We start from the raw sequence: 24,528 nt of genomic DNA on the forward strand, positions 1-24,528 counted from the left end.
CTCCCAGAGATCTCCATCTCAGTGCTAAGACCCAGCTGCACTCTACCACCAGCAAGGTACAGTGATGTACACCGAATGCCAAACAACTAGCAAAACAAGAACACAACCCCATCCATTAGCAGAGAGGCTGCCTAAAATCATAATAAGGTCACAGACACCCCAAACACACCACCAGACGCGGTCCTGCCCACCAGAAAGACAAGAAGCAGCTTCATCCACCAGAATGCAGGCACCAGTCCCCTCCACCAGGAAGGCTACACAACCCGCTGAACCAACGTTAGCCACTGGGGCCAAACACCAAAACAACGGGAAGTACAAACCCACAGCCTGTGAAAAGGAGACCCCAAACACAGTAAGGTAAGCAAAATGAGAAGACAGAAAAACACAAAGCAGATGAAGGAGCAAGGAAAAAACCCACCAGACCAAATAAATGAAGAGGAAATAGGCAGTCTACCTGAAAAAGAATTCAGAGTAATGTTAGTAAAGATGGTACAAAATTTTGGAAATAGAATGGAGAAAATACAAGAAACGTTGAACAAGGGCCTAGAAGAACTAAAGAGCAAATAAACAATGATGAACAACACAATAAATGAAATTAAAACATCTCTAGAAGGAATCAATAGCAGAATAAATGAGGCACGGATAAGTGACCTGGAAGATAAAATAGTGGAAATAACTGCCACAGAACAGAATACAGAAAAAAAGAATGAAAAGGATTGAGGACAGTCTCAGAGACCTCTGGGATAACATAAAACCCACCAACATTTGAATTATAGAGCTCCTAGAAGAAGAACAGATAAAGAAAAGGACTGAGAAAATATTTGAAGAGGTTATAGTTGAAAACTTCCCTAATATGAGAAAGGAAATGTTCAGTCAAGTCCAGGAAGTGCAGAGAGTCCCATATAGGATAAATCTAAGGAGAAACATACCAAGGCATTTAGTAATCAAAAATTAAATAAAAAGAAAAAATATTAAAAACAGCAAGGGAAAAAAGCCAAAGTAACATACAAGGGAATCCCCATAAGGTTAACAGCTGATCTTTCAACAGAAAATCTCCAAGCCAGAAGGGAGTGGCAGGACATATTTAAAGTGATGAAAGGGAAAAACCTACCACCAAGATTACTCTACCCAGCAAGGTTCTCATTCAGATTCGACGGAAAAATTAAAAGCTTTACAGACAAGCAAAAGCTAAGAGAATTCATCCCCACCAATCCCGCTTTACAACAAATGCTAAAGGAACTTCTTTAGGCAGGAAGCACAAGAAAAGGAAAACACCTACAATAACAAACCCAAAACAATTAAGAAAATGGTAATAGACACATACATATAGATAACTACCTTAAATGTAAATGGACTAAATGCTCCAACCAAAAGACATAGATTGGCTGAATGGATACAAAAACAAGACCCATATATACGCTGTCAACAAGAGACCCACTTCAGACCTGGGGACACATACAGAGTGAAAGGGGAAGGAAAAAGATATTCCATGCAAATGGAAATCAAAAGAAAGCTGGAGTAGCAATTCTCATATCAGACAAAATACACTTTAAAATAAAGACTATTACAGAAGGCAAAGAAGGACACTACATAATGATCAAGGGATCAATGCAAGAAAAAGATATAACAATTGTAAATATTTATGCACCCAACAAAGGAGCACCTCAGTACATAAGGCCAATGCTAACAGCCATAAAAGGGGAAATTGACAGTAACACAAACATATTAGGGGACTTTAACACCCCACTTTCACTAATGAACAGATCATCCATCCAAAATGAAAATATATAAGGAAACACAACTCTTAAATGATATACTAAGCAAGATGGATTAATTTATATTTATGGGACATTCCATCAAAAAACAACAGAATACAGTTTCTTCTCAAGTGCTCCTGGAACATTCTCCAGGGTAGATCATATATTGGGTCACAAATCAAGTCTTGGTAAATTTAAGAAAATTGAAATCATATCAAATATCTTTTCAACCACAATGCTATGAGACTAGATATCAATCACCGGGAAAAATCTGTAAAAAATACAAACACTTGGAGGCTAAACAGTACACTAAGAAATAACCAAGAGATTACTGAAGAAATCAAACACGAAATCAAAAAATACCTAGAAACAGATGACAATGAAAACACGATGCCCCAAAACCTATGGGATGTAGCAAAAGCAGTTCAAACAGTTAAGTTTATAGCAATACAATCCTACCTCAAGAAACAAGAAACATCTCAAATAAACAACCTAACCTTATACCTAAAGCAATTAGAGAAAGAACAAAAAAAGCCACAGTTAGCAGAAGGAAAGAAATCATAAAGATCAGTTGAGAAATAAATGAAAAAGAAATGAAGGAAACAATAGCAAAGATCAATAAAACTAAAAGCTGGATCTTTGAGAAGATAAACAAAATTGTTAAACCATTAGCCAGACTCACCAGGCAAAAAAGGGAGAAGATGCAATAGAATTACAAATGAAAAGGGAGAAGTAACAACTCACTGCACAAATACAAAGGATCATGAGAGATTACTACAGTCAGCACTATGCCAATAAACTGGACAACCTGGAAGAAATGGACAAATTCTTAGAAAAGGACAACCTTCCGAGACTGAACCAGGAAGAAATAGAAAATATAACACACCAATCACAAACAATGATATTGAGACTGTGATTCGAGATCTTCCAACAAACAAAAGCCCAATATCAGATGGTTTCATGAGCAATTTCTATCAAACATTTAGAGAAGAGCTAACACCTACCCTTCTCAAACTCTTCCAAAATATAGCAGAGGGAGGAACACTCCCAAACTCAATATACGAGGCCACCACCACCCTGATACCAAAACCAGGCAAAGATATCACAACGAGAGAAAACTACAGGCCAGTATCACTGATAAACATAGATGCAAAAACTCCTCAACAAAATACTAGCAAACAGAATCCAACAGCACATTAAAAGTATCATACACCATGAACAAGTGGGGTTTATCCCAGGAATGCAAGGATTACTCAATATACGCAAATCATTCAATGTGAAAAACCGTATTAAAAATTAAAGGAGAAAACCATATGATCATCTCAATAGATTCAGAAAAATCTTTCAACAAATTTCAACACCCACTTATAACAAAAAACGCTCCAAAAAGTAGGCATGCAGAGAACTTATCTCAACATAATAAAGGCCATATATGACAAACGCACAGCAACATAGTTATCAGTGGTGAAAACTGAAACTATTTCCACTAAGATCAGAAACAAGACAAGGTTGCCCACTCTCACCACTATTATTCAACATAGTTTTGGAAGTTTTAGCCACAGCGATCAGAGAAGAAAAAGAAATAAAAGGAATCCAAATTGGAAAAGAAGAAGTAAAGCTGTCACTGTTTGCAGATGACATGATACTCTACATAGAGAATCCTAAAGATGCTACCAGAAAACTACTAGAGCTAATCAATGAATTTGGTAAAGTTGCAGGATACAAAATTAATGCACAGAAATCTCTGGCATTCCTATACACTAATTATGAAAAATCGAAAAGTGAAAATAAAACACTCCCTTTTACCATTGCAACAAAAAGAATAAAATATCTAGGAATAAACCTACTTAAGGAGACAAAAGATATATGCAGATGTATGCAGATGATGTATGCAGAAAATTTTAAGACACTGATGAAAGAAATTAAGGATGATACAAATAGATGGAGAAATATACCATGTTCTTGGATTGGAAGAATCAACATTGTGAAAATGACTCTACTACCCAAAGCACTCTACAGATTCAGTGCAATCCCTATCAAAATACCACTGGCATATTTCACAGAACTAGAACAAAAAATTTCACAATTTTTATGGAAACACAAAAGACCCTGAGTAGTCAAAGCAATCTTGAGAAAGAAAAACGGAGCTGGAGGAATCAGGCTCCTGGACTTCAGAGTAAACTACACAGCTACAGTAATCAAGAGTGTATGGTACTGGCACAAAAACAGAAATATAGATCAATGGAACAGGACAGAAAGGCCAGAAATAAACCCACGCACATATGGTCACCTTATCTTTGATAAAGGAGGCAAGAATATACAGTGGAGAAAAGACAGCCTCTTCAATAAGTGGTGCTGGGAAAACTGGACAGGTACATGTAAAATTATGAAATTAGAACAGTCCCAAACACCATACACAAAAATAAACTCAAAATGGATTAAAGACCTAAATGTAAGGCCGGACACTATCAAACTCTTAGAGGAAAACATAAGCAGAACACTCTACGACTAAATCACAGCAAGATCCTTTTTGACCCACCTCCTAGAGAAATGGAAATAAAAACAAAAATAAATAAATGGGACCTAATGAAACTTCAAAGCTTTTGCACAGCAAAGGATACCATGAACAAGATGAAAAGACAACCCTCAGAATCGGAGAAAATACTTGCAAGTGAAACAACTGACAAAGGATTAATCTCCAAGATTTACAAGCTGTTCATGCAGCTCAATACCGAAAAAACAAACAACCCGATCCAAAAATGGGCAAAAGACCTAAATAGGCATTTCTCCAAAGAAGATATACAGATTGCCAACAAATACATGAAAGAATGCTCAACATCATTAATCATTAGAGAAATGCAAATCAAAACTACAATGAGATATCATCTCACACCAGTCAGAATGGCCATCTTCAAAAAATCTAGAAACAATAAATGCTGGAGAGGGTGTGGAGAAAAGGGAACACTCTGGCACTACTGGTGGGAATGTAAATTGATACAGCCACTATGGAGAACAGTATGGAGGTTCCTTAAAAAACTACAAATAGAACTACCATATGACCCAGCAATTCCACTACTGGGCATATACCCTGAGAAAACCATAATTCAAAAAGAGTCGTGTACCAAAATGTTCATTGCAGCTCTATTTACAATAGCCAGGAGATGGAAGCAACCTAAGTGTCCATCATTGGGTGAATGGATAAAGATGTGGCACATATATACAATGGAATATTATTCAGCCATAAAAAGAAACGAAATTGAGATATTTGTAGTGAGGTGGATGGACCTAGAGTCTGTCATACAGAGTGAAGTAAGTCAGAAAGAGAAAAACAAGTACCATATGCTAACACATATATATGGAACCTAAGGGAAAAAAAGGTCATGAAGAAGCTAGGAGTAAGACGGGAATAAAGACACAGACCTGTTAGAGATTGGACTTGAGGATATGGGGAGGGGGAAGGGTAAGCTGTAACAAAGTGAGAGAGTGCCATGGACATATATACACTACCAAACGTAAAATAGCTGGTGGGAAGCAGCCGCATAGCACAGGGAGATCAGCTCGGTGGTTTGTGACCACCTAGAAGGGTGGGATAGGGAGGGTGGGAGGGAGGGAGACGCAAGAGGGAAGAGATATGGGAACATATGTATATGTATAACTGATTCACTTTGTTATAAAGCAGAAACTAACACACCATTGTAAAGCAATTATACTCCAAATAAAGATGTTTAAAAAAAAAAGAATGTAAATGGAAACTTGATAATTGATGGTGGAGTTATAAAAATAACATGTGCCATACAACTGCGTAAAACAGAATGGTGTCATTTTGAAGAGCTTTAAAAATCTTTCAGAAAAAAGACAAGAATGTCCTCTCTTGCCACTATTATTCAACATCATTTTGGAAGTTTAGCCACAGCAATCAGAGAAGAAAAAGAAATAAAAGGAATTCAAGTTGGAAAAGAAGAAGTAATGGTGTCACTCTTTGCAGATGACATGATACTCTACATAGAGAATCCTAAAGATGCTTCCAGAAAACTACTAGAGGTAATCAATGAAGTTGTTAAAGTATCAGGATACAAAATTAATGCACAGAAATCTCTTGCATTCTTATACACTAATGATGAAAATTTTTCAAGAGAAATTAAGGATACACTCCCATTTACCATTGCAACATAAAGAATAAAATACTTAGGAATAAACCTACATAAAAAGACAAAAGACCTGTATCCAGAAAACTATAAGACACTGATGAAAGTAATTAAGGATGTTAAAAACAGATGGAGAGGCATACCATGTTCTTGGACCGGAAGAATCAACACTGTGAAAATGACTATACTACCCAAAGCGATCTACAGATTCAAGGCAATCTCTATCAAACCACCAATGGCATTTTTCGCAGAACTAGAACAAAAAATTTCACAATTTGTATGGAAACACAAAAGACCCTGAGTAGTCAAAGCAATCTTGAGAAAGAAAAATGGAACTGGAGGAATCAGGCTCCTGGACTTCAGAGTAAACTACAAAGCTACAGTAAACAAGACAGTATGTTTCTAGAACAAAAACAGAAATATAGATCAATGGAACAGGATAGAAAGCCCAGCGATAAACCCAGGCACTTATGGTCAGCTTATTTTTGATAAAGGAGACAAGAATATACAGTGGAGGAAATACAGCCTTTTCAATAAGTGGTCCTGGGAAAACTGGACAGCTATGTGTAAAAGAATGAAATTAGAACACTCCCTAACTCCATACACAACAATAAACTCCAAATGGATTAAAGACCTAAGTGTAAGGCAAGACACTATAAAATGCTTAGAAGAAAACATAGGCTGAACATTCTATGACATAAATCACAGCAAGATCCTTTTTGACCCACCTCCTAGAGAACTGGAAATAAAAACAAAAGTAAACTAAAGGGACCTAATGAAACGTAAAAGCTTCTGCACAACAAATGAAAACATAAACAAGACAAAAGGACAGCCCTCAGAGTGTGAGAATGTATTTGCAAATGAAGCAACTGACAAAGGATTAATCTCCAGAATTTACAAGCAGCTCATGAAGCTCAATATCAAAAAAACAACCCAATCCAAAAATGAGCAGAAGACCTAAATAGACATTTCCCCAAAGAAGGTGTACAGATTGCCAGGAACATATAAAGGATGCTCAGCATCACTAATCATTAGAGAAATGCAAATCAAAACTACAATGAGATATCACCTTACACTGTTTAGAATGGCCATCATCAAAAAATCTACAAACAGTAAATGTTAGAGACGATGTGGAAAAAACGGAACTCTCTTGCACTGTTGGTGGGAATGTAAATTGATACAGCCACTATGGAGAACAGTATGGAGGTTCCTTAAAAACTAAAAATACAAGTACCATATGACCCAGCAATCCCACTACTGGGCATATACCCTGAGCAAATCATAATTCAAAAGGAGTCATGTAGGGGCTTCCCTGGTGGCGCAGTGGTTGAGAGTCCGCCTGCTGATGCAGGGGACACGGTTCGTGCCCTGGTCTGGGAAGATCCCACATGCCTCGGAGCAGCTGGGCCCGTGAGCCATGGCCACTGAGCCTGTGCGTGCAGAGCCTGTGGTCCGCAATGGGAGAGACCACAACAGTGAGAGGCCCGCGTACCGCAAAAAAAAAAAAAAAAAAAGAGTCATGTAGCACAATGTTCATTGCAGTTGTATTTACAGTAGCCTGGACCTGGAAGCAGTCTAAGTGTCCATTGGCAGATGAATGGATCAATAGGATGTGGCATATATACACGATGGAATAATAGTCATAAAAAAAATGATATTAATTATTTGTAGTGAGGTACTGGACCTAGACTCTGTCATACAGAATGAAGTAACTCAGTAAGAGAAAAACAAATACTGTATGCTAACACATATATATGGAATCTTAAAAAAATTGTTCTGAAGAACCTAGTGGCAGGACAGGAATAAACACGCAAATGTGGAGAATGAACTTTAGGACATGGGGAGTGGGAAGGGTAAGCAGGGAAGAAGTGAGAGAGTGACATGGACATATGTACCCTACCAAAGGTGAAATAGATAGCTAGTGGGAAGCAGCCACATAGCACAGGGAGATCAGCTTGGTGCTTTGTGACCACCTGGATGGGTGGGATAGGAAGGGTGAGAGGGAGGTGCAAGAGGGAGGAGATAGTGGGACATATGTATAGCTGATTCATTTTGTTATAAAGCAGAAACTAACACACCATTGTAAGGGAATTATACTCCAATAAATATGTTACAAAACAAATGAAGTTCAAATGTAGAAAACAATAGCAAAGATGAATAAAACTAAAAGCCGGTTCTTTTAGCAGATAAACAAAGTTGATAAACCTTTACCCAGATTCATCAAGGTAAAAAGAGAGAAGACTCCAATCAACAGAGTTAGAAATGAAAAAGGAGAAGTTACAACTGACACTGAAGAAATACAAAGGATCATAAGAGACTACTACAAGCAACTATATGCCAAAAAAATGGACAACCTGGAAGAAATGGACAAATTCTTAGAAACGTATAACCTTCCAAGACTGAACCAGGAAGAAGTAGAAAATATGAACAGACCAAACAGAAGTAATGACATTGAAACTGTGATTAAAAATCTTCCAACAAGCAGAAGTCCAGAAACAGATAGGTTCACAGGTGAATTCTATCAAACATTTATAGAAGAGCTAACACCCATCTTTCTCAAACTGTTCCAAAAAATTGCAGTGGAAGGAACACTCCCAAACTCATTCTGTGAGGCCACCATCACCCTGAAACCAAAACCAGACTACAAAAAAGGAAAATAACAGATCAATATCATTGATGAATATAGATGCAAAAATCCTCAAAAAAATACTAGCAAACAGAATTCATCACCACATTAAAAGGATGATACACCATGATCAAGTGGGATTTATCCCAGGGATAAGGATTCTTCAATATACACAAATCAATCAATGTGATACACCATCTTAACAAATTAAACAATAAAAAGCATATGATCATTTCAATAGATGCCGAAAAAGCTTTTGACAAAATTCAACACCCATGTATGATAAAAACTCTCCAGAAGTGGGCATAGAGGGCACCTACCTCAACATAATAAAGGCCATATATGACAAACCCACAGCAAACATCATTCTCAATGGTGAAAAACTGAAAGCATTTCCTCTAAGATCAGGAACAAGGCAAGGATGTCCACTCTTGCCACTATTATTCAACATAGTTTTGGAAGTACTAGCCACAGCAATCAGAGAAGAAAAAGAAATAAAATGAATACAAATTGGAAAAGAAGAAGGAAAACTGTCACTGTTTGCAGATGACATGGTACTGTACATAGAGAATCCTAACGATGCCACCAGAAAGATACTAGAGCTAATCAATGAATTTTGTAAAGTTGTAGGATACAAAATTAATGCACAGAAATCTCTTGCATTCCTATACACTAATGGTGAAAAATCAGAAAGAGAAATTAAGGAAACACTCCCATTTACCATTGCAACATAAAGAATAAAATACCTAGGAATAAAACTACCTAAGGAGGTAAAAGACTTGTCCTCAGAAAACTATAAGACACTGATGAAAGAAATCAAAGATGACACGAACGGATGGAGATATATATACCATGTTCTTGGAATGGAAGAATCAATATTGTGAAAATGACTATACTATCCAAAGCAGTCTACAGATTCAGTGCAATCCCTATCAAATTACCTATTGCATTTTGTACAGAACTAGCACAAGAAATCTTAAAGTTTGAATGGAGACAAAAAAGACCCCAAATAGTGAAAGCAATCTTGAGGGAAAACACAGAGGTGGCGGAAGCAGACTCCCTGATTTCATACTATACTACCAAGCTATAGTAATCAAGACAATATGGTACTGGCACAAAAACAGAAATATAGATCAATGGAACAGGATAGAAGGCCCAGAGATAAACCCACACACCTATGGCCAACTGATCTATGACAAAGGAGGCAAGGATATATAGTCAAGAAAAGACAGCGTCTTCAATAACTGGTGCTGGGAAAACTGGACAGCTACATGTAAAAGAATGAAATTAGAACACTCCTTAACACCATACACAAAAATATTCTCCAAATGGATTAAAGACCGAAATGTAAAGCCATGCACTCTAAAACTCTTAGAGGAAAACATAGGAAGAACGCTCTGACATATATCACAGCAAGACCTTTTTTGACTCACCTCCTAGAGTAGTTGAAATAAAAACAAAAATAAATGGGACCTAATGAAACTCAAAGCTTCTGCACAGCAAAGGAAACTATAAACAAGATGAAAGAACAATGCTCAGAAAATATTTGCAAACAAATCAATGGAAAACGGGTAATCTCCAAAATATGTAAATAGCTTATGCAGCTCAACATTAAAAAAACAAACAACCCAATTAGAAGATGGGCAGAAGACCTAAACAGACATTTCTCTAAAAAAGACATACAGATGGCCAAGAGGCACATGAAAAGCTGCTCAACATCACTAATTATTAAAGAAATGCAATTCAAAACTACAATGAGTTATCACCTCACGCCTTTTAGAATGGGCATCATCAGAAAATCTACAAACAACAAATGCTGGAGAGGGTGTGGAGAAAAGAGAACCCTGTTGCACTGTTGGTGGGAATGTAAATTGATACAACCACTATGGAAAACAGTATGGAGATTCCTTAAAAAACTAAACATAGTACTACCATATGACCCAACAATCCCACTACTAGGCATATACCCTGAGAAAACCATAATTCAAAAGGAGACATGTACCACAGTGTTCATTGAAGCACTATTTACAATAGCCAGGTCATGGAAGCAACCTAAATGCCCATAGACAGATGAATGGATAAAGAAGACATGGTACATATATACAATGAAATATTACTCAGCCATAAGAAAGAACAAAATTGGGTCATTTGTAGAGACCTGGATGGACCTAGAGCCTGTCATACGGGTGAAGTAAGTCAGAAAGTGACAAACAAATATCGTATATTAACATATATACATGGAATCTGAAAAAATGGCACAGACTGGTTTGCAAGGTGGAAATAGAGATACAGATGTAGAGAACAAACGTATGGACACCAAGGGGGGAAACTGGGTGGGGGGATGAATTGGGAGATTGGGATTGACATATATACACTAATATGTATAAAATAGATAAGTAATAAGAACCTGCTGTATAAAATAAAATAAAATTCCAAAAAAAAAGCAATTGTTTTCTGTTCTTTGTGGAATTCCAGTGAAATATAAGACTCCAGTGGACTTGCATGGTTCCTTATCTATCTTTTTCGTTTAGAAATAAAAGCACACCTGTCATAAGTAACATAGGATATAGGAAATTTGTGATTTACAGTTGATCTTTAGAAAGAACAGAGAAATAGAAAGATTATCTTCTGATAGCACCAGAGCTTTTGTTCTCCAAATAGACTGCATCTTAAGCTGTGGACTTTGACCACCCAGTGACTCATACATGATTACACAGTGGACAGATTAAAGAATGTTTTGGGGAATTTTGTAGGTTGTAAGATGTTAAGATGTCTGGAATCTCAGTAGAATATACTATTCTTTTTTTTTTTTTTTTTGTGGTACGCGGGCCTCTCACTGCTGTGGCCTCTCCCACTGCGGAGCACAGGCTCTGGACACACAGGCCCAGCAGCCATGGCTCATGGGCCCAGCCGCTCCGCGGCATGTGGGATCCTCCCTGACCGGGGCACGAACCCGTGTCCCCTGCATCGGCAGGCGGACTCCCAACCACTGCACCACCAGGGAGGTCCTACACTATTCTACTTAATGACACAATAAAAAATAAAGTGAATTTAAGTGTAAGGTGACATGGTCATTTCATTAACCTTTGTAATTTGAAGAATACTTGTTTCTCAGGATTGAATATTTTCAGCCCTCACTTATTGTCAGGGTTTTAGTGAGCTGTACTTTGTTGAACATTTCTTCAATTATTCTTCATCTATTTTTGTCTTTGGTTTTAATATGTCTTAGAATATACAAGCCCCTCTAACAACAGCCTTTCTAAAAGAAATGTGATGCATGCCACATATGTAATTTAAAAATGTTTAGTTGCTACATCATCAAAGTTTAAAAACGGTAAAATTAATTTTATAAAGTACTTTTAACTTATCCCAGTGTATCCAGAATATTATCATTTCAATATGTATTTGGTAGAAAAATTATTGGAGTATTTTCCTTTTTTGTACTGTCTTTTGAAATATGGTGTATATTTTTTAAATTTATTGTACATCTCAATTTGGACTACCCACATTTTAAGTTCTCAGTAGCCATATGTAGCCAGTGGCTACCATGTTAGACACTGTAACTGTACTTCTTTTGCCTGATGTTTATATAGAGAAAAATAATTTCATCCCCAAAACTCAGCAGAACGTTTTAAATAAACCAGTATAGAGACTCAAATAAAGAGGACTCAGATAAATTAGAAATGAAATGGGAGACATTTAACTTATTCCACAGAAATACAAAGGATCATAAGAGACTGTTATATGACAACAAATTGGACAAAGTAGAAGAAAAGGATAAATTCCTAGAAACATACAACCTACCAGGAGTGAATCATGAAAAAAAAAAAAAACCGGAAAACTGATGAGACCAATTACTAGTAACTACTTGGACAGGTATTTGATTACTGATTAAATAAACAAAACAAAAAATAAAAGTCCAAGACCAGATGGCTTCATTGATGAATTCTAGCAAACATTCAAAGAAGAATGAATGCCAATCCTTAAACTATCCATACAATGAAAAGGAGTGATTCTGCCAAACTCATTCTACGAGGCCACCATCACCCCGATGCCAACGCTAGACAAGTATGCTTCAAGGAAGGAATATCACAGGCCAGTAACACTGATGAACATAGATGCAAACAGTCCTCAACAACATACTAGCAAACAGAGTCCAACAGCACATTAAAAGCATCATACATCAAGATCAAGTGTGATTTATTCCAGGGATGCAGGGGTGGTTCAACATCTGTAAATCTATAAATGTGGTACACCACATTAAGAAAATGAAGGATAAAAATATAATCACAACAGATGCAGAAAAAGCATTTGACAAAATTCAACATCCATTTGTAATAAAGACTCTCAAAAAATTGAGTATAGAGGAAATGTACCTTAACATTAATAAAGGCCATATGTGACAAGCCCACAGCAAACATCATATACTCAACCTTGAAAAGCATTTCCTCTAAAATCAAGAACAGTATAAGGATGACGTGGCAATTAGGCAAGAAAAATAAAAGGCATCTAAATTGAAAAGGAAGAAGTAAAATTGTCTTTATTTGCAGGTGAAATGATACTATATGTAGAAAACCCTAAATAGTCCACCAAAAAACTATTAATAAATGAAGTGCACAATATAAAATCAATATACAAAAATCAGTTACATTTCCGTATACCAACAATGAACTGTCAGAAATAGAAATTAAGAAAACAATCATTTTTACAATAACATCAAAAACAACAAAATACTTAGGAATAAATTTGACCAAGGAGGTTAAAGGTCTATACCCTGAAATCTATAAGACATTTTAAAGGTCTATACACTGAAATCTATAAACATTGATTAAGAAATTGAAGAGAACACAAATGAAAAACATTCTGTGCTAATGGATTTGAATAATTAGTATTGTTAAATGTTCATAATACTCAAAGCAATCTAAAGATTCAGTGCAATCCTTATCAAAATTCCAATGGCATTTTTCACAGGAATAGAACAATGCTAAAATTTGCATAGAACCACAAAAGACCTCAAATAGCCAAAGCAGTCTTGAGAAAGAAGAACAAAGCTGGATGCATCACAATTCCTTTCAAACAATAATATAAACAAAACAGTATGGTATTGACATAAAAACAGACACATAAGTCAGTGGAACCCAATAGCCCAGAAATTAACTCACACAAGGCAGCTAAGAATGTACAAGAGAAAGAATTGTCCCTTCCCTAAATGGTGTTAGGAAAATTGATAATCTACATGCGAAAGAACAAAAGTGGACCTCATCTTACACCAAACACAAAAATCAACTCAAAATGTATTAAAGCCTTGAACATAAGACCTGAAACTATAAAACTAGAAGAAAACATAGGGAGGAAACTTCTTGACATTGGTCTTGACAGTGATTTTTTTGATTCGGCAACAAAAGCAAAAGTGGGTCTAAGTTAAACTAAAAAGCTCTGCACAGAAAAGGAAACCGTCAACAAAATGAAAAGGCAACTATGGAGTAAGAGAAAATTTTTGCAAATCCTATATCTGACAGGGGGTTGATATCCAAAATATACAGTGAATTCCCACAGTTCATTAGCATAAAATCAAATAACTCAGTTTAAAAATTTGGAAAGGACCTAAGTAGACATTTTTTTCTAAAGAGACATAAAAGAGGTCAACAGGTATATGAAAAGGTGGTCAACATCACAAATCATGGAAATGCAAATCAAAACCACCTGAGATATCACCTCATACCTGTTAGGATGTCTATTATCAAAGAGACAAGAGGTTACAAATGCTGGCAAGGATGTGAAGAAAAGGGAACCCTGGTGCACTGTTGGTGGAAATGTAGAGTGGTACAGCCGCTATGCAAAACATTATGGATGTTCCTCAAAAACTTAAAAATAGAGCTACCATATGTTCCAGCGATCCTACTTTTGAATATATAGCCAAAGAAAAGAAATAATTATTTCAGAGATATCTGTACTCCTATGTTCAGAGCAGCATCATTTGCAATAGCCAAATATGGAAACAGCCTAAAGTCCATCTGTGGATGAATGGATAAAGAAGATACACACACACACACACACACACACACACACTGGTATACTATGCAGCCCTAAAATAAGAAAAATCCTGTCATTTTTGATAACATGGATGAACCTGGAGGGCATTATGCTAAGTGAAATAAATCAGATAAAGATAAATACCATATAGAATCACTTATATGTGGATTTTTTTAAAAAAGTCTAACTTACTGAAACAGAGTAGAAAAGTGGTTGCCAGGGCATATGGTGTGGGGGAAATAGGGAGAGTTTGTTCAGAGGGTACAAACTTGCAGCTGCAAGACTAATAAGGTCTGAAGAAATAATATAAAACATGGTGACTACAGTTGATAGCAGTGCATTGTATAACTGGAATTTACTAAGAGAGAAAAACTTAAATTTCTTACCAAAAATAAATATATAAATAAATATGTGAGGTGTTGGATTTGTTAACTCAATGTTGGGGAACCTTTCATGATGTATGTGTATATCAAATCATCAGGTTGTACACTTATAATACCTTACAATAAATAAATCAGTTTTACCTCAGTAAAGCTGGAGGTGTGGGGTAGGGGAAAGTAAATGCATAAATAAACTAGTATGTCCATAAAATAAAATAGTACTCAGCAATGAAAGTGAACAAACTATTGATTCTCACAACAATATGGATGAATCGTAAATATGTTTTGCCAAGTAAAATAAACCATTTATGTGACATTTTGAGAATGGCAAAACTATTGGGAAGGAAGGGAGATAGGTAGTTTCCAGGAATTGGTCAGGGAGAGGAATTGACTAAAAGAAGGCAGCAGAAGGAATTTGGGGGTGACAGAACTGTTCTGTTTGATATTGTGATGGTAGATACATGATGCATTATGTATTCCCATAGAATTGTACATCTCAAGGAGTACATTTTGTGTATGTACATTTCTTAAATATCAGCCACAGTATGGGGAATGCAAGATATATTTCAGACTATGTGAAATTAATTTGTTTTCCAAATGAATTGCATAACCGTTGTTATATATAACAAACAACCCGTTGTTTACTCGGGTTGAACATATAAATAAATAAATATATTGTAGGTAAGAAAGCCAGGTTTCTCACTGTTGAAGAAGTACAAATAAGCAAAAGGCAAAGGCTGGGATGAATTTTGTCTTGCTGGCTTGGGTTGGAGATAACAGTATGGGCTCATGGGAAGGGAGGGAGGATAGCTGGATCATACATATATATATATATATATATATATATATGCAATATCTATGTATTTCCCTAGGTGTGTCTGTTGAGAGGGCCTAGAGGCAGTGAGCACACCTAGCACCTGGATTTGGTTTCTAAATACCATTCTCCAATAAATAGAACTGGGACTCCTTGTAGAGTTGTTGCTTCCGGGGCTGAGACAAGGAAAATACAAGATGAGCTTGGAGGTAGCATCTTGTGGTACCTGAAAGAAAGGAAATGCTTACAAAACAAAAAGGAAAAAGGATGAGGCATGATGAAAGGACACAGAAGCCTACTTGATAGGACTCCCAGTGACCAAAGCTGGAAAAATTTGAACAACAAATTAAATAATGGTAGTGTTTGATTACAATCCAAATAATAAATATCCATGTGTCCATACTTACAGAAGAATTCCAATGAATAATGTAGAAGAAATTAGGGAAATTTTAAAAAATCACCATTAGATCACTACAGTATAATTGTCTTAGTCAGAATACACAGATGAATGCTAAAATTAGTGGTCAGAAGTTTAAAGAGAAACAGCATATTTTCATAGTCAGAAAATATCTCCCCCAAATCATTTGCAAAGGAAAATAGTAACTTTACAGTATAGAAACTTGACAGAAACCACCTTAACCAAGTGATCCAGGTGCATCTCACTAATAATAAAACACATACCTCCTGATCTGGTGTACTGAGAGGGTGTATCACCCATGGTATCCTTCCCGAGAATGTATAACCTCAATCTAATGATGAGAAGACATCAAACAAACCTACAGAATCACTGGCTAGTACTTTCTAGCTCATGAAGGACAAGTAAAGGCTTAAAAGTTGTCACTGTCTGGAGGCGACTAAAGAGCCATGACAGCCAAGTGCATTGTGAGGTCATGGATAGGATTCTGGAAAAGAAAAAAACATTAGTGAAAAAAATGGGTGAAACCTGAATAAAGTCTGAAGTTTACTTCTTAGTATTGTATTGTTAATTTCTTAATTTTGACACTTTTATTATGGTTCTATAAGGTGTTAACATTGGGGGTAATTTCCTGGCAGTCCAGTGGTTAGTACTCTGCACTTCCACTGCAGGGGGCCCGGGTTTGATCGGAACTAAGATCCCACATGCCACGTGACATGGCCAAAAGAAAATAAAAGTTGTTTACATTGGGGAAACTGGATGATGAGCATAAGGGGACTCTGTACTATCTTTGCAAATCCAAAATTATCTAAAAATAAAATTAAAAATAAGGTATAGTTTCCTGAGTTCAGTGTTATTTTCATATATCTCACAATTATTTATAAAATACCAATGGGGAGAAATGTCTGTTTTACTCTGATAACCAAATAAACACTTTTTTTTTTTTTTTTTTTTTTTTTTGTGGTACGCGGGCCTCTCACTGTTGTGGCCTCTCCCGTTGCGGAGCCCAGGCTCCGGACACGCAGGCTCAGCGGCCATGGCTCACGGGCCCAGCCTCTCCATGGCATGTGGGATCTTCCCGGACCGGGGCATGAACCCACGTCCCCTGCATCAGCAGACAGACTCTCAACCACTGCACCACCAGGAAAGCCCCCAAATAAACACTTTTGATGATTGTTAAGCTTTGTGGTTTATTTTAAATATATTTTGGTGGTGGTTATTTTGGTTGAAGTTTTATAAAAAGATTCAGTATTCAAAGCTTAATAAACAATGAAACCAGAGATGATTCAGGACATTAAAACCAGAGAACTAAGACAAATGCTCTTATTCTGGTTATGTGTTTTCCAGCAGTATATCAGAGCTTATTAGCTTTCTTCTAATCTTCCCCTCTCTTTATTAGCTGAATGTGACCACCTCCTTCATACTTCATGTACATTATAACCTCAGCGTTCAACTTTCCCCTGCTTGAAGGAATGGGGATTCAAAAGGGGGGCTGGGCAGTTAGGGGTTTTCTCGGTCAGTGATAGGGTGCGCCAAACTTTAATGGCGATTGGAAAGCTGTAAGATGCCAAAGCACTGTGGATGGCACCCCCATCCTAACCCATTGGTAGCTTTACCTGAGGTTTTGATATTAGAGATTACCTGGTTATTTGGCAGATATAGTCCAATATTGTTTACTGGACTTAATCTGTACTTGTCGTATTCTGTATGCTTGGTACTATTCTAGGCCATGCAGAAATCAAAATCAAAATCATGATCTCTGCCAAAGAACTTGTACTTGTTTGAAAGAAGACAAACATGAAGGCTCTATAGTAGGTGTAAAGACCAGAGGCTTTAGAGTTTTGCAGTCATATCCTCACTATTTCTTCCTTTAATTCCTAGGTCTGTGCTTTGGCATATTTATTTAAACTTTGAGTCTCTTTCCTTACCTGTGGTATAGGATACTAATATCAGTCTTACAAGACTGTCATGGTCATAAATACCTGGCACACAGGAGATGTTTAGTCAACCGCAGTTATTCTTATCATGGTCGTTGTTATTAAGACTGATAGACCATTAGAAAATATGATAGTTTATTACACCAAATAACTCTGTTCATTGAATATTGTGTTACTCACAGTGTTCACATTGAATATTGTGTTACTCAACCTGTGTGTTCAATCTTTGTTTTATCCTTTTAGAGATGATGAAGAGAAAAAAAAGTCTCCGTCAGAAGGTACTGATGAGAAGGCTAATGGAACACATCCAAAGACCATCAGCCGTATTGGGAGTACTACCAACCCATTCTTGGACATTCCTCACGACCCAAATGCTGCTGTGTACAAAAGTGGTTTCTTGGCTCGGAAAATCCATGCAGATATGGATGGAAAGAAGAGTAAGCATCATTTGTTGACATTTTCTATTTCATTTATTTCGTCTTTAAGATAGGCTCAAAATTTAAAGTGAATTTATCTGAAGTAAAGTGAAGGGATAAAGAAAAATTGTATTATGTTTATTTAGAAAAGTATTATTGAAATTTGGTAAAGCCTCTAACCCTAAATCTGAAAACCATTATGCACCTTATCTTCTGCAAGTAGAATTACAGAACTTCAGAACTGGAAGATTTCTTACAGACCATTTGTTTCTAACCTCTTATTCATTTATTTATTCTCACCTTCAACAAATAGTTTTTAGTACCTGCTATGTGCTAGGCATCAAAAATACAGTAGTATATAGAATGGACAAGGGCCCTGTCTTCATGGAGTTTACATTTTCTGGTGGTTGAAGGAAAGGTTGGATTTATAACACATAGAATGATAAATAGTGTGAGATCCTTGAGACAAAGCAGGGAGGGTTAGAATTGAGATCCAAGCACACGTGGAATGCTGACCTCTGTGGAAGATGGACGGGTGCAGTGTAGGTGAGTGTAGTGTGCTTCGTCCTAGGAAATGGAAGGAGGCCCATGTGACAGGATTATCTACTGACACATGATGTTGGAAGTTTGAGTGGAATGGAGTCTGTTTCTATGTTTAGAATAGCCCTTGCAGAGTATGAAATAGCAATTGTATGTAGTTGGATAGACTAAGATAGCTGTTAATGCATGAATTAACAGCTTTCATGCAGAATTAATGCAGAATTAGGCTATAGCTCTAGATTATTTCTATCCACCTCCAGACACAGACATGCAGTGCTGGGATGGACAGTCCTGCTGTTTCCTCCTGTGCTGGGCCCTTTTTTCTTAATGTATTAGCATATTCTATTAGGGTACAATCAAGAGAAACGTTGTAACAGTGTAGCTTTACACTGACTTACAATGCTGAGCAAGCCTTGCTGTCCCCAGTTCTGTAGGAGCACCCCACCGTGTTTCTGGGCAGTCTGTACACTAGCCCGCTAGCCTATGTCATTTTCTCTGTCAGCACTCCAGTGGCTGCAAGGGACAGTGAGTCTAACAGCTTAGGAGAAAAGGGCAAGGAGACGCCTCAAGATGAAGAATTGTCTCCAGGACATTTTCTGCATTTCTTTCTCTTTATTGTTTTTGCATATCATATTTATTCTTTTTTTATTGAGGTATAATTGATTTACAATATTTTATTAGTCTCAGGTGTACAACATAATGATTCAAAGATTTTATAGATTACACTCCATGTATGTCAATAGTTACTATGAAATATTGGCTGTAATTCCCTGTGCTGTACAGTATATCCTTGTAGCTTGTTTATTTTATACATAGTAGTTTGGATCCCTTAATTCCCCACCCCTATTTTGCCTCTCCCCCTTTCCCTCTCCCCACAGTAAACACTAGTTTGTTCTCTATATCTGTGAGTCTGTTTCTTTTTTGTAATATTCATTCATTTATTTTATTTTTCAGAGTCCACGTATAAGTGATGAAACACAGTATTTGTCTTTCTCTGTCTTGACTTACTTCACTAAGCATAATACCCTCCAGGTCCATTCATGTTGCTGCAAATGGCAGAATTTCATTCTTTTTTATGGCTGAGTAATATTCCATTGTGTGTGTTTACATTTATATATATCACATCTTCTTTATCCATTTATCTGTTGATGGACATCTAGGTTGCTTCCATATCTTGGCTGAAAAGTTAGCTGATAGCCTTATGGGAGCTCCTTTGTAAGTAACTTGTTGCTTTTCCCTTGTTGCTTTTAATATTCTGTCTTTATTTTTAATTTTTGCCATTTTAATTACAGTGTGTTGGTGTGGTCCTTTTTGGGTTTCAGACTCTCTGTGGATTTTCAACCAAGAAGTCTATTTAACCTTTCCCAGGTTAGGGAAGTTTTCAGCTATTATATATTCAAATATTTTGTCTTCCACTTTCTCTCTCTCCTTCTGGTACTCCTATAAGGTGAATGTTAGTATATTTGATGTTGTCCCAGAGGTCTCTTGAACTGTCCTCATTTCTTTTTATTCTTTTTTCTTGTTTTGCTCAGCAGCAGCGATTCCCACTGCTCTGTCTTCCAGCTTGCTCATCCGTTCCTCTGTATCATTTAATCTACTGTTGATTCCTTCTAGTGTATTTTTTCATTTCAGTTAGTGTATTCTTTATCTCTGTTTGGTTGTTCTTTATGGTTTCTAACTCTTTATTAAAAACTTCTAATTTCTCACTCTGTTCATCCATTCTTCTCCCAAGTTCTTTGATCATCTTTACAATCATTACCCTGAACTCTTTCTCAGGTAGGTTGCCTGTCTCCACTTTGCTTAGTTCTCCTTCTGGGGTTTTATCTTGTTCCTTTCTTTGGAATATGTTCCTCTGTCACCTCATTTTGCCTTATTTGCTGGTTTCATTTCTGTGTATGTAAGTTGGTTACATTTCCTGACCTTGGAGAAGTGGCCTTCTGTAGGAGACATCCTGTGTGTGCTGGCAGCACACTCCCCTCGGTCACCAGGGCTGGATGCTCTGGGGTGCCCCCTCTGTGGACTGTGGGTCCCCCTGTTGTGGTAGGCTGACAGGTGTGGGCAGTCTCATAGGCATGGCTGGCCCCTGGTCTGGTTGCTGGCCAGGCATTCCTTGTGTAGAGGTTGCTGGTCATTGGTTGGTAGGCCTGAGTCACAAGGTGGCTGGCAGCCTCACTCCTGGTGAGCCCCAGAGCTTGTGCTGGCCCACTGGTGGTCAGAGCCAGGTCCTGGGGTCTAGCTGCAGGACCCAGGGGTGCCAGAGCTGGTGTCGGACTGCTGGTGAGTGGGGCTGGACCCTGGGGCAGCTGGCTGAGGGGCCCAGTGTGTCTCAGAGCTGGTGTTGGCCTGAAGGTAGGTAGGGCCATGGCCCAGCTGGTGTGTGGGCTGGGTCTGTAGGCTCCAGGGCTGAGGTTTTCCTTGGGCATGTCTCTGCCTGCTGGTGGGTGATGCTGGTCCCAAGGCTAGAGCAGGCTCACTGGTGGATGGGGTCAAGGTCCAGGAGATTCTGGGGCTGGTGCCTGTTCACTGGTGTGTGGAGCTGAGTCATGGGGTCTTTGGCTGCAGGGCCCTGGGGTTCCCAGGTCTAGTGCCTATGTACTGATGTGTGTGGCCAGGTCCTGGACCCTCTGGTGGACAAGGCCGTGTCCAGGGGCAGCTGTGGGCTCGAGGGTCTTAAGGCAGCCTGTCTGCTGGTGGGTGGGACTGTGTCCCCACCTAGTTAGTTGCTTGGCCTGAGGTGTCCCCGTACTGGTTCCTTCAGGTTGGTGGGTAGAGGTGGGGCTGGATCCTGAGGCTAGTAAGTTAGAAGGAGGATTCCAAGAGGTGCTCGCTAGACCAGCATCCACATGGTAGAACGAGCTCCCCAAATAGCTGCTGCCAGTGTCTGTGTCCCCAAGGTGAGCTGCAGTTGCCTCCTGCCTCTCGAGGGGCTCTCTAAGATCAGCAGGAGGGTCTAACCCTGGCCCCTTTCAAATTACTGCTTCTGTCTTGGGTCCCAGAGCATGTGAGACTCTGTGTGTGCCCTTTAAGAGTGAGGTCTCTTTCCCACAGCCCTCTGGGCAATCTCCTGAAAGTCAGCCCCACTGGCCTTCAAAGCTAAATATTCTGGGGGCTCATCTTCCCAACGCAGGACCCCTGAGCTTGGGAGCCAGATGTGGGGCACGGACGCCTCACTCCATGGGGAGAACCTCTGCAGTTGTAACTATTCTCCCGTTTGTGGGTTGCCCACCCCAGGGTGTGGTCTTGGCTGTACTGCGACTCCGCCCTCAAACCCATCTCACTGTGGTCCGTTCATTATGTCTTTAGTTGTAGAAGATCTCTTTTGATAGGTTCTGGTCTTTTTTGTAAGTGGTTGTAATTTTGTGTGTCTGTGGGAGGAGGTGAGCTCAGGGGCTTCCTGCTTTGCACTTGTGGGAACCCCACTCAGCTTTATTCTTTGGAAGGGGAGGCTTTCATGTGGCTGGATGCGTGATTACTAGCAGCACGGCAGAGCATGTGTTCAGTTCTGTCTCCTGACCTCCACTGTAGTGTATTCTGTGGCACGACTGTGACCTGTGTGACTGACACCCACGTGGTTGCTCTGGTGAGAGGAGAGTTCCCTCCAGCAGGGGTGAGATACAGTTCTCGGAGAAAGGGTGATCTTCTTGGTAGACAGAGCCAGCGACGTTCATCTCTTTGTCCCCAGCACACACACACACCCTTTCTCCATACATTGAGTTCAAACAATGCTTTTGCCCAACATGGCACAGTTTCCCATCTCTAACCACAGATCTCCTCACCTCTGTCCCCTGTGTCTAGCTGTGGCTCCCGTCTCCAAGGCTGATTGGTGTCCATTCTCTTCAGGTAGGGATGTAACTTAACTCTACAGGCTAACTGAAAAATACAGAATATCTGACATACTTCATATAAAGTACTAGAGGCAAAAAACAGAATAACTGCACTTTAAAATGCCAGTTCTAGAAAAGGCAAAAGAGGCAGCAGAACAGCTGTCACTGATTCAATGTCTGTTGCTACATCAAGCAGGATGGGCTGACCACGCTAATGTACTTGAGCGTCTTTTCACTGAGTCACTTCCCTGGGTAACTTATTCCAGAGCATCCCCAGGTTCAACCTGTTGACATTTGCTTTGTCCATGTTTTCCTGGGCCACCTCTGAGAATTTTTGGAGAGAATCCCCCTGCTGGAAGCTCTGATCGCTTAGCAGCCCTATGAGTAGGAGCACAGGCCCAAACCATCGCAGTCCCCTTGCACCAGGCCAGAGGTTTTCCTGCCAGTAAAACTCCTTTAAAGCCTTAGTTATCCCCTTTGAGAACTTCTGGCTGGTTAGGGCAGTTTTAAGTGTCACAGGGCTTTTTTTCTGTTTAGCAGCTTAAGAAGTTCTGCCTGTTACCTGCCTCTGCTTCAGTCTCTATTTCTGTTCCTGCTTCAGAACGCAAAATAGGTGGGAAAACAGATGGATCAGGTAAGATGGGGCTAATTGGGCCCAGTCTCCAGACTTCACTCCAGCTGGTTGCTTTATCACGGAGGGCTTCTTCACTTCTGCCTTTGAGAGAGGGTTTTGGGGAGGAGTCTTGAAGTTTCATCCTTTAATTCCTCAGGCTCTTCCTAGATATTCCCATTTCAGTTTTTCATGGTTTTTAAAATCACATAAGTATGGGCAGATAACCCAACTTTTTCAGTAGAAAGTGCATAGTTTCTAATGATAATTTACATACACTAAAATTTACCAATTTAAATTACATAGTTTGAGTTCTGAAAAATGAATACAGTTGTGTGACTACCATCACTATCAAGATACATAACATTTCCATTACCTGAAAAAGATCTTGCTGTTAATTCCTTCCACCTTTACTCCCAGCCCATGGCAACCACTTATCTGTCCTTGGGCACTGAGCTTTTTCTTTTCTATAATTTCAATAAATTGAATCATGCATATTTTTTTGTGCTTGGCTTCTTTCACTTGGAAGTGTTCTTTGCAGATTCATCCATATTGTGTGCTGCATTAGTTTGTAGTTTGTCTCCTTTTATTGCTGAGTAGTATATTCATTCCATTGTTTGAATATCTTACAGTTTACACATACACCAGCTGGGCATTTGTGTTGTTTTCAGTTTGGGGCTATTATAAATAAACCTGCTTTGGATATTCTCAAACAAGTCTTTGCATGTACATATGTTTTCATCTCTTTTCAGAAGGTACCTAAGAGTGAAGGAGTGAGCTTGCTGGGATGTGTACTAAGTATATATTTAACTTTATAAAAAACTTCCAAACTGTTTTCTAAAGTGTCTGTAATGTTTTGCATTTCTGCCACCTGTGCATGTTACGTCCTCTTGAAAAAATGATCCCTTTGTCATGAAATGACCTTCCTCATTCCTGATCACATTCCTTATTTTGAAATCTACTTTGTCTAATATTAATATAGTAACTCTACCTTTCCTTTCAGTTTTTGCTAGAAATTTTTTCTAGCTTTT

The 24,528-nt window shown here is 38.5% G+C and overlaps 1 protein-coding gene across 10 annotated transcripts in view; it reads left to right on the forward strand.

The window, feature by feature from the left end:
- The window catches only part of PSD3 (pleckstrin and Sec7 domain containing 3), a 571,362-nt gene that overhangs the window by 440,970 nt on the left and 105,864 nt on the right, over positions 1 to 24,528 (forward strand). For all 10 annotated transcript variants that reach the window (XM_073798607.1, XM_033848747.2, XM_073798608.1 and 7 more), the window contains one exon: positions 18,351 to 18,544. In XM_073798607.1, coding sequence (XP_073654708.1) covers positions 18,351 to 18,544 — 194 coding nt within the window. The remainder of the gene's footprint in view (positions 1 to 18,350; positions 18,545 to 24,528) is intronic.

Source organism: Tursiops truncatus, chromosome 21, assembly GCF_011762595.2.
Source record: "Tursiops truncatus isolate mTurTru1 chromosome 21, mTurTru1.mat.Y, whole genome shotgun sequence".
In the NCBI taxonomy this organism is placed as follows: domain Eukaryota; kingdom Metazoa; phylum Chordata; class Mammalia; order Artiodactyla; family Delphinidae; genus Tursiops; species Tursiops truncatus.